The sequence below is a fragment of the Taudactylus pleione genome, unplaced genomic scaffold, assembly GCF_031769625.1.
Source record: "Taudactylus pleione unplaced genomic scaffold, aTauple2 ptg000268l, whole genome shotgun sequence".
Lineage (NCBI taxonomy): Eukaryota > Metazoa > Chordata > Amphibia > Anura > Myobatrachidae > Taudactylus > Taudactylus pleione.
The window spans coordinates 2,772,931-2,785,611 of NW_028284670.1; the positions used below are offsets into that span (position 1 = coordinate 2,772,931).

A 12,681-nucleotide genomic window follows, 5' to 3' on the forward strand; every position below is an offset into this window, starting at 1 on the left:
TGGACTGGAAACCTCTGCACTTGCATCAAAATACATCACAGTTCAAGGAGTAACTTCAAGTCAAGAGTTAACAACAATATTTATCTAATGCAATATTACTAATATACAACCAGTATCAACTATTTACCCAATGTGCATCAATGTACTGATGAACATAGTTTATTAAGTCACCCATTGGTTTTATTATTCTATTTTGCTTACCTAAAACCTTAAATAATATAAAGACAGAGACGGTAGCTTGGATTGAGGGGATTGCAGTCAAATTTAATCTAATAAAATGTATTTATGGTGGCAGAAAGAAGCAGTGCTACCTTGGCCATAGCAATGTATTATATTAATTTAAATAAAGGGGGCAGATCTCTGCTCCAGTGCAAACTGGACTGGAAGATACCACTTCCACCCAACTCATCTTGCATTGGTCCCTACCTAAGACAGAGACCAGGTCCAAGCTTGTGGCAAAAACCAACTTGCCACTCTCATAGGGGAAATGCCTGCCAATCACTGTTGCACACTAACAGGCTGCTGAGGAGCACTGCCTTCAACATGACCGCACCTCCTTTTGTTAGAAGAGCCTGCACAAAATTAAACATTTCAAAGAAAATTAAAAGATACAAACAAACCATTGTAAATCAGGTGGGTGGGCAGGAATCAAAAACTGGAAAGAAGAAAAATGGTTGCCAGCAATAGGTATTCATATAGAACTGTTAACCACTCCCTGAACTGATCTTATAGTTGAGCCAGATTTATTGACAGCTACCCCATCCTAAACCTTAACCGTTAACTGAATGCAGAAATTTCCTATTAAAAAAATGGGCAAGATGTAATAGGTTCTGAGTTTTTTGTATGAGACAAACTCGGACATTCTGGCACATTTATGGGTTTCACAACTTGCCAAATATAATAGCCTGCAAACTTGTGAGTTCAAGGCTATTTAATTATGTGAGTTTGGGTATTCACCTGTGCCTAGAATTAGAAGGTCTGAATTAAATAAAATTATGTGTGCCCCCCTTCCCTTCACAAAAACATTACCAGTGCAGGGCTCTATGGAGCCTGTCTTAGTTCCTGAAATACTCACCTATTCCTAGTGTAGATCACATCTTCTTTGATACATGTAGACCACCAAGGGGTTAGAAAAAAAATTGGACTGTGAAACCAGCTTGGACAGGAAGAAGGGTATGTGTTTACACATACCCTCTACCCACGTGAATTTCCAGGTCCATGTGAGACCTTTCATTTTTAAGGAGCCACTAGCCAATCAGTGGGCACCTCTGTAGGAGCTGAACATTGATTAACTGTGAGTGGACAGCCTGTCTAACACACTTTCCCTCATAGACTTCAATGCCGGGAAAGCTCCATTGAAGTCTATGGTGGGAACTGCTATATTGTAACCTATGAGGGTAACTGCAAGGTGTTAATATTATAAAGAGTTAAGGGAGGTGTCTGGTTTAATTTTGTATATTTATAAATTCTATGTAATAGATGGATGGGGATTTTGTGCATGTATATTTTGGTGATATAATAAAGTTTAAATAATGTGAGTGTGGAAAATAAAGATGCAGAGTTATTGTAGGCATTTGAATTGATAAAACAAACAAAAGTACAAATTAAATAATATTAAAGCACAAATATAATTTTCTAATCATTACAGTATTGTAATGTAAAGACGTTCCTTTGACTACTATCTTCCCTAAAGAAAAATCACCTTGAAAGTTTACTTTCTGCTCTTCTCATTGTGTATTACTGTACCTAAAGGTATTAGCTGTAGGTCCATCAAATTGATGGTAATAGATCATAAGGATTTTCAAGCCAATCCCTTGTGGATCTCCCTCTTTTATCAAACTTAGATGGAGACACCGCAGAGGTTTTAGATATCCAGAAGTATCAGATATATTATTGTGTCACTGTTACATCTATTCCAAGTACTGGAGAGCAGGATTTACACCTACCATAACCCCGTCCATAATATTAGGTTTTGATTAATTAAGTTCTCTGGAAAGACCATGTTTACTGTGGCGCTGATATAGCAGATGGCAAACAATTTGGAGGGCAGCGGGGGAGCTAGGGGAGATGAGGCCACCCACCAGACCTCTTTGAATTAACTTTTTAATATTATAAAGGGTTAAGGGAGGTGTCGGGTGTATATTTGCATACTTATAAATTCTACTTAATAGATGGATGGGTGATCTGTACATGGATATTTTTGGTGATATAATAATGTTTCAAGAATATGAGTGTAGACATTAAAGGTGCATTGTAGGCCTTTGAGCTGTAAGATAAAAAAATAAAAGTACAAATTAAGTAAAATTAAACTACAAATATTCTTTGCTAATCATTATATTAGTATTGTAATGTAGAGACTTGCCTTTGCCTACTATTTTTCCTAAAATAATCACATTCAGAGGTTATTTTGCACTTATTTAATTGTGTATTACTGTAACTAAAGGGATTATGTCTATGTCCATCAAATCTATAAAAATAGATTATAGGGGTTTCACAAGCTGATCTGTAGTGAACCTCTGTCTTCTTTGAAACTTGGATGGATGCACCAGAGAGGCATTTGATAACCAGTATTATCAGCTATATTATTGTGTATATTATTGTGTAACCCTTACATCTATTCCAAGTACTGGTGAGGAAAATGTATAATTACTTGAGCCCCTTCCATAATATTAGGTTGTGATTATTCAAAGTCAATTAAAACCAGAGCTTAAAGTTGATCTTTCCCCATCCTCTGTAAAAGCCATTGTGAAGGGAAAATGATTATGTTTGAGCCAAATCTAGTTTTATGGTTACTTGATACTAAATATTGTTACAACTATTAATACCCTTTGGAGGACTCCTGAATTCTGTTTGTTACTTCTTTGGACCATTCTACTATTATTTAAGTTCCCCATTGTATTTATAATTTTTGTAAATAACCAACATACTAATGAAAAGTGCATTGCTTACATTATTTATTTTATACTTCTATAATCTTATAATTCTGTTAGATAATGTAGGAATTCAAATAATTGGGTTTTACTAAATATATTTTTCCAGTATAAAACATACAGTATGTGCCAAGATTCCAATATATTGAAGAATTTCTACTGTAACTCTGTATCTTTTTCATGTCCAGATAGCACCACAGACTAATTTCTCCACAATTATATTATTGGGATTCTGGAGTAAGAACGATTTCAAAGTTTTGTTATTCATTCTGCTCTTTGTGATTTACTGTGTGACACTAGTTGGAAATGTCCTCATTATCACACTAGTTTCCTTCAGCAAGAACCTCCACTCTCCCATGTACTTCTTCCTCACACAACTCTCCATGTGTGACATCATGCTGACCACAGATATTGTCCCCAACATGCTTCATGTTGTGCTGGATGATGGGGCCACCATATCTCTTACTGGATGCATCACCCAATTCTATTTCTTTGGTTCATCAGAAGCAGGAGAATGTCTTCTTCTGATGGTGATGTCATATGATAGATATTTGGCCATTTGTGATCCATTACATTATTCCTATATAATGAACAATATATTTTGCCTTAAACTAATTATTGTATCTTGGCTTTTTAGTTTTTCTTTACCATTAGTCCTAACAATCATGATGAGTGAGCTGCAATTCTGTGGACCAAATATTATCGACCATTTCTTCTGTGATTTTAATCCTATATTAGAACTTTCTTGCTCAGGTATTTCTCTAGTCCTAATGACATGTCTCTTGATTGGTTTTTTTGATGTAGTCTGCCCACTCATTTTAATCATCCTTTCATACACTTACATTGTCCTGATCATATCTAAAATTTCTACATTAACCGGGAGATGGAAATCCTTTTCTACATGCAGCTCTCATCTGACTGTTGTGTGCCTATTTTATGGAACCCTAATAGCTACATACATGATTCCAAACAAAGGGCGATTACTGATAATTAGTAAAATACTTTCTATGCTATACACTGTGTTTATTCCATTTTCTAACCCTTTCATATACAGTTTGAAGAATAATGACATCAAGGAAGCCTTGATAAAAATGTTGTTTACTTACAATAGTTATTATTCAACAAAGCCTACAATAAAAAATACCTAATTATTTATTGCGTTATTTTTGTTTTTGTTTCAAAGATGTATAGCATGAACAAAAGCTTGTGTGCATATATATATATATATATATATATGTATATATATATATATATATATATATATTGAGAGATTTCAAAGGTGTTGTACTATAAGCATATTAAATAAAGAGACAACTAACAGCATTTTAGGTCATCATTTCAGTTCATGATATAACTTTTATCAAGATAAATAAATACAAAAATGTACATACCTTTTGTACAGAAAAAACACCATAAGTGAAGCCAAAGTCTGGGGCTGGGACCACTCACCTGCCCGGTGGCTCATTAGAGTGATGTCATCATGCTAACTGCATGTTTTCATCGCCCTCAGATGTGTCACCATCACCATGACTACAATGTACATAAAAACAAACAGAACATCAACAGAGAATCTACCAGGGCTGGCATACATTAGGGAAATAAATTGCAATAAATCATACTGAAACATTATATCAGTACACATAACTATTTGATGCACAGCATAGTCAACAGCAGCAAAATTCAATAATAATTTTTTGAACAGTAGGTAAACTCTCAATTAGTGTATTCAACAATATACAAATACAGGAGTTACTAAGGGGAAGAGTATTTAGATCACGGATGATCCCAATTAAGCTAAAGAGGCCCACTGAAAACTGTATATATAGTTTTTATGTAACCTTAACCAAATTAGTATATGAAAGACTTTCATTAAGCCCTCCTTGTAAAATGACATTGAGTCGGGCAATCCATCGTGCTTCACATTGTAATAGTTTGGTAGCACAATTCCCACCTCTAAGCAAATTGGGGATGTGGTCTATCATCCTGTATCTGATACTGGCTAGAGGATGGTTAAACTCAGCGAAATGCCATGCCACTGGCTGTTTTCTGGTGCCTCTCATCAGGGCACAGCGAATGGCTGAGCAATGGGCTGCCATTCGCTCCTTAAATTTTCTTTCAGTTTTACCAATGAATTGAGAGTCAACATGAACAGATAATTTGATAAATCATGAAGCAGGAATTACAATTTATCTGATGTCAATTTGTAAGTTTTTTAGCACTATGAGGATTAGTAAAGAAATCACCCCCAATCAGAAACTGACAGGTTGCGCCTGAGCATTTGATACATCCTAGTTTCTTATTAAAGAAAGTTTGCAGCCTTTTACCCATCTTTGAAAGTCAGTCTTGACTAAAAAATCATGCAAATTCCATCCACTAGAGTAACAGGGTATGAGTTAATTACCTGTAAGATGGAGAGCATTATCTGACTCAGTCAGGGGCCAATGAATCTTGGAAATTAGATTAATTGTGGGAGAAGATGTATTAAACCTATTGACCCAGGGAAATTTAACTTCAGGAGATAAGCATCTATCTCTCCTGGTGAGTAACTGCTCTCGATTCAGGGCCAAAACTTTTAATTTAGTTTGTTGTAAAGATTTAAGTGAATATCCCCTGGCACAGAAATGTTCTATCAGTTTGTTAATCTGACTAATGGCCACATTATAGTCACTGTTAATACGGCTTACCCTAATCATTTGTGAGTAGGGCAATACTTGAAAGAGCTTATTAGGGTGACAACATTACGCCTGTAATAACATATTTCTAGCTGAGTGCTTTGAGAAAAGTGTGGTACTAATAACGTTGTCCCTTACCAATATTTTCACATCCAAGAAATTCATTTCTACAGTGTTCATATTGTAAGTAAATTTGATGGGTGATGTAATTTTATTATGGGTTTCCATAAGCTGATGGATCTCTGTCACCTCACCACACCAAAACAAAAAAAAGATAATCAGTAAAATGTGAATATGAAATCATTTGTGAGGAGATATTTAGTGTTGGAAAAAAAAATAATTTTCCACTTCAAACATCACTATGTTTGCATATACCGGTGCTGCCATAGGGCAGACCTTAAGCTGCAAAAAAAAGTTTTGTCATACAGGAATAAACTACTAGTTTATAAGAGCTCAAGTTGCCTTAAAATGCAATCAATCAATGCCTCATTGAAAATTGCTTTTCTCACCAAAAACTTTTTAACACCTGCAAGCCCAAAATCCTGAGGCATCAAAGTATAAAGACTCATTACATGAATACCTATAAGCCAACAATTATTAGGAATATTGGTTAATGATTTAAGCTTATTTAACAGCATGGTTGTGTCCAACAAAAAATACAGTTCTTTTTGTATTAAAGGTTGTAACAAGGAGCCCCGTGTTGATACTATAGGGCATTCCGGCGGGAAATCCATCCCCTTATGAATCTTTGGAATTGTATAAAACAATAGCATAATGGGGAAGCTAGGTATTAATGATTCCTTCATTTTAGCTGATATTAATTGTAGATCCACTGCCTGTTGAAGAATGTTAGTAATTTATTTTTTCTAAATGGTGTCGGGTCATTTTGTAATTGAATATAGATGTCCTGATCAGATAGTTGTTTCTCAGCATCCTTTCTATAGTCCACTAGATCTAGAAGGACTATGGCTCCTCCTTTATCTGCTGAACAGATGATTAAATATATATATATATATATATATATATATGTATATATATACTGTATATATATTATAAAGGAATCACTGCTGTGCTCCAATGTAGAATATAGTCAGAGAGGTGCACTTCACAACCACAATTCCAATATGTTTATTTTTTTATGTGATATAATGGCATATACAGTATAACATATATGGATGTTAATCAGTGGAGGCTCCCGCAGTGGGGCTGCAGCACAGTCCAAGATTCAAATAGGGAAGCTACACCAACATCCAGTGAGTCCAGGCCTATTGATGTATGGCAGCTTTTGAAAAGGCAGTTGGTGTGGATCCCCTATTTGAATCTTGGACTGCGCTGCAGCCCCATCTCTTGAGCTGCCACTAATGTTAATATACAAAATTCTAAAGGAAATATCATGAACAACCTAATGTACAAATACTGCACAGTACATTTGAATGTTCTACACTGCTGTGACTGGTAATAAAGTACAAAACACATTTTAAGATACAGGTGAACACTTATGTATTAATACATAATTCTATATGCAACCAAATAATACCTATTACTGAAAATGTGTTGACATAAGAAAAAAATGTGTATGTATATATATATATATATATATATATATAAAACAACATGTAAACCTTGCACTCCAGAGGTGGATAATCAAATACTCACTATGGTGCCTTCCCAGAGTGTAAACTCACTCACCATAGATGGACAGAGGTGGGGCACTCAATAGGTTTTTAATATATAAAACGGTCCAAAATTAATGACTCAGTAAAGGACTGTTTTATCTATTAAAAGCCTATTGAGTGCCACCCTTCTGTTCATATATATATATATATATATATACTGTATATCACAGAAATTGAGGCAGCACTCACAGTCTTGTTGATAAGGAATGAGTCTGACAACTTTGTCTGCCTTGCTCAATGTTTTAGTCGTCAATGACTTTTATCAAGAACACATCAACAAGTACATACATGCATACCTATAAACTGGCATGTCTAAATTGATAGGTGCAGCATCATGCTCCTTGTCAAAGGGAGCCCTTATTGTGACATCATCCATGAATGCAATGATGTCACCAACGTGATGACTCTTCGCGCTGTCCAGGACACACAGGCACAGCACAGGGCTGTTAGGTCTGGTACACCCACTGTCTAGGAGGGGATGTGTTACAACATCAACAGCCATAACATGGAATATGTGCAGGTGCAGATAGTGAAGTTCATAGAAAGACAGGGACCCCCAGATGACTTCTGGAGAGTGACATCTCCAGTTGGGCTATTTCCTCTCAGAGCGACCAAGACAATTCCAGCAACTCCATCTCACAGAGGCCCCCTTTAAGGATTACTACCCATGCACCCATGCAACAAAAGACACAGGATTCATACAAGATGTAGCAACAGGGGTAGAGGAAAAAGAACATACAGGAAGAAAACACAATAATTAACCTGTCAAGTAGTACCATCACTGAGGTAGAAATGAAATTACTTAATAAAGGATTGAGCTTTGTCCCCACCTGCACTTTCAACAATTTTGAATGGAAAACGGACCTATGACACTTTACATGCAACCTCAAACTGAATGAGTTCTATTCCAACACACAAAAAGATACAATGACATATGAAGTATGAACCCATAAAGAAACACTCTACATTTGAACCACAATCTCACAACACATCCATTAAGACTTTCTCCAATCTATTGACTCACCAAGTATTAAAATAATCAAAAAGACAACACTCTGTCACCTGCAAAAACTTATCTAGGGATAAACAACTAGCATTAAGAACTCCAAGCAAAGACACCTCTATCTACATTTGCCCTGTGGACAAGGGATGAGCCTCTCATCATACAGGATATTGGAGACTACAGAAATGAATTATACAGACAGCTATCAAATATAGCGGTAAATCTCAAACTGGAGAAACATCCGTTTAATCTATACAAAATTGACATAGACAACATTATTTTGGAAGCAGCATCCAGGAACTGGATTTCGGAATCCACCAAAATCAACATGTTGGTGGAAAAAACTGTGGTACCTTTAATTTACTCATTCCCTAAGGTACATAAATCCCTACAATCACCACCCGGACAACCTATAATATCTGCGAGAGGCTCACTGTATAGTCCAATTTCTAAGTTTTTGGATTTTTATGTTCAACCGTTGATAATGCAACAACATACTTTTCTGAAGACATCAATACCCTTTTACAGAAATTACATATAACCTACATGATTTACCTGCTGAGCTATTACTATGTACCATTGATGTTGTATCCTTATACACAATCATCCCACATTAGCAGAGGTTGGATATTGTAAAACATTTTTTAGAAAACAATAGAGAATAGATAGGTCCACATGTACCAATGTTGAAAAAATGCTTATGAGGAATTATTTTAGCTTTGATAACAAATGTTTTTTTCAATTACAAGGATGTGCAAGGGGGTCACATGTGGCCCCATCCTTTGCAAACATTTACAGGTTTGGAGTCGATTTATTAAATTTTTTTTGACAATGCACCATTTTACAAACATGTCTGGTTCTTCAAGAGTTATATCGATGATAACCTAATCAGGTACTCAAGAAAAATCCTTGTCCGGCATGATGCGCATTAATCAAATGCATGAATTCATTAAATTCACATTTGAATATAACCCTGAAGAAGTACATTTTTTGGATGTAGTAATCAAATGGAAACTAAAATCTGTCATAAACCAACAGATCGCAACACACTGTTGCATGCACAAAGCCATCATTCGATTTCTTTGACGAAAGGACAGCCAAATTTGCAGTTCCTAGAGATAAAGAGGATTACTACAAACAAAGAAATGGCAGAATCAGAGATTGACAGCATGATACAGAAATTTATTTACAGAGGCTACACACCCAAAGAATTGGAGGCCACCAAAACCAAGGTGATGAGAATGATTCAGAATTAACTATGTACCCACAAAAACAAATCCAAGGACACTAAGAAAACCATGTTCTTCTCCAACACACACAATACCATTAATGGATTTATAAATTGGACCACCAAGGACTTATGGGCGATCATTAAATCTGATACCAACATCAAATCCCAGATCAATCAACCATCATGATGTACAATAGGAGGGGTAAGGACCTTATATATTGGTTGGTACACAATGACATATCACAACAGTCTTCTAGTCTGGACACACATTTTCTGTCCAAGAAACCATGTTACATTGAACCCGGCAACTATATAGTACACCACCTCTCTGGAAAACATCTCCTAATCAGGCACATCTTGACCTGCACAAGTAAATTTGTGGTGTACATGATAAAGTGTATGTGCAGCTTGGTGTATATTGGCAGGATTACCCGGTTATTCAGGGAGAGGATGGCACAACACCATACAGCCATTACACAAGTCCTCTCTGGAAAAGAGATCGACCAACCGGTTGCTCATAATTTCAAAGAGAACCTACATCCCCTTGCAACCTTATGTTACAAGATTATTGACCATTTACAGACAGGAGGAGAGGGAAGAAGATCACGAGAAGTGTCTACTACAATTGGAAACCCTGTGGATTCACAAGTTGAACACAGTTGCTACCTTTGGACTCAATTAAACTTTCTTTTTCCTGCCTTTTATGAACTTTGCTGGCACACTTAAAATGAGGGAAGGAGTTCCTCTCTTACTTGTGCTTCTTTAGACTTTTCCAGATTGATTTTGTTAATTTTTGTCTTTCTTTTGCATGTTTTTGCTTGTGATTTTGCCTTAATTCACAGCATCTTTGACTCCTGTGCATTAGAAATGGCAAGTGGTTAGCATGTTGACCTCTCCAGTCCACACAGTGCATTCAATTACATGTTTGAATTAAATACAGCCATACCATACTGGCTCTGCCCAGCCTCAGCTGATCTTGGAAGCTAAGCAGTGTTGGGCCTGACCAGTCCTACAGTAGGATGGGAGACCTCCTAGGAAGATTGAGTATTCTAAAACAGATATGTATATACATTACTTTTTGAAGTGCAGGTGTTGGGTGGAAGGTAGTGTGGCACACGGACCCCTTTCTTTGTAGACAGGCTTTTTCTCGCATATATGTTGGTCACACATATACAGTATATGCCATCCTCTCAGACATGAGTTTTTATAGGTAGTTGCTCCCAGTCCTTTTTTAATTTGTTGACGTCAGGAATTTCTAGCATATTGCATCATATGGCACATTCTTTTTCTTTTTTTTCTTCTTTAGTTCTTGGTTACTTCTGTTTTGGGCAGCATTCCTGATGCATATGAATATATATTTTTTATGGTGTACCACGGTCACCTCGGTTTTTCTTATATAGACACATTTTTGATATATCAACCCCTTTAAAACACAATGTTTTTCTAAGAAATTTCTTTCTAAAATAAATTTTTTCCTCAAAATAATTTTTTTTCTCTCCAAAAATATTTTTTTCTCATATTTGTTTCTCATGGAACTACATCATTGGAGATATACATTTTGTTACAGATCCAATTTGTATATAGTTGTTGTATATAACTTGTATATATTTCTTTGTATTTACATTTACAAACTTTTTTAACACTAGGGAGTAGAGTTTATATGTTCTCCCCTTACACAGTGGGCTGAGAGACACTATACTCTATGTCTTTATTATTTGTTCCCCTGGGTTTGGTCATCCCGATCCCCTCTTTCCCTTTTTTATGTTATTTCTATTTCCCACAGTATATATATAACCATACACGGAGGTGCCTGCTTTCTATGAACTTCACTATCTGCATCTGCACATATGCCATGCTATTGCTGTTGACTTTGTAATACATCCCCTCCAAGATACTGGCGATGCCAGACCTGACAGCCCTGTGCTATGCCTCTGTGCCCTGGACAATGCGATGTGTCATTACAATGGTGAAGTCTTTGCATTCATGTTGGAACACACTGCTGGTGTGCACATGGCTGATGTCACACTGAGGGCTCCCTGTGACAAGGAGCATGATGCTGCACCAATCAATTTAGACATGCTGGTATATAGGTATGTATGTATGTAGGTACTTGTTGTGTTCTTGATAAAACTAATTTCTGACTAAAACATTGAAAAGGCAGACAAAGTTGGCAGACTCATTCTTTATCTACAAAAACCATGACTGCCGCCTCAATTTCTCTGTTACATATTTGGTTGTTCCCAAGTGAACATCTTTGAGGGCACCACGGCAAGTGCTCTGTTGCATTTATGTGGAGTGCCAGCTCATTTATTCTGATATATATCACATAGGCTCTGCACTCACCATAATAACTAACAATAATAATAAACAGTGGGGTTTTGCTTCATGTATTCATTAATGCATTTAAATTTGCAGCCCCTGTTAAGGGTCTCCACTTTAATGCAAGTCCCTACTTTTTTGCTCAGAATTATAACATGGAAATTACTATCACATAAGTGTTAAACTCAAGGCATGCTAACTGGTTTATAGCTCTCACCAACTTTGCTTTTAAACTGACAGAAGATAGATTAAACAGGATAAAAGGGGTGCTTTAGAAAATGTCATCACAAATGATTAATTTAAAAAATGAATCAAATAAACAAAACTCACTAATCCACTGCATTCAACATTCCTAGATTAGGATGCAAAATGATATGTAACCACATTGTTTAAATAGAAATCACAGGGGCTCTGCACTCACCATAATAACTAACTAAAACTATAATAATAAACAGTGGGGTTTGGTTCATGAATTGATCAATGCATTTAAGATTGCAGCCCCCGTCAAGGGTCTCCACTTTACTGAAAGTCCCTACATTACTGCTCAGAATTATAACATGGAAATAGAGTAATATCCTCAGTGACTGTGTGTGCATCACTAAGGCTTTTACTATAGGATTCGTAACTGTGGACCAAAGTGGATGTTTGTGAAAATATTATCCAATTGCATACTGAGACTTTTTTGCCTTCTACGTCAACTTGTGGAATTGTACCTGGTAGAAAACTGAGACTAATTTGCATAGCCGGCACTAGCCAAATTAGTGCCCTAGGCAAGATTTTGGGTGGTGCCCCCTTTCCCATGGGATCCTGAAAAGCACAGTACGGCATCAGCACCCACCCTCACCCACCA

At 36.4% G+C, this 12,681-nt stretch overlaps 1 protein-coding gene across 1 annotated transcript in view; it reads left to right on the plus strand.

Moving 5' to 3' along the window:
• LOC148513874 (olfactory receptor 10A7-like) overlaps positions 1–4,078 on the plus strand; it is a 28,175-nt gene extending 24,097 nt beyond the window's left edge. Inside the window, exon 2 of the mRNA XM_088481295.1 lies at positions 3,119–4,078. Within this exon, the coding sequence (XP_088337421.1) occupies positions 3,119–4,078 (960 nt within the window). The remainder of the gene's footprint in view (positions 1–3,118) is intronic.
• The last annotated feature ends 8,603 nt before the right edge of the window (positions 4,079–12,681 follow it).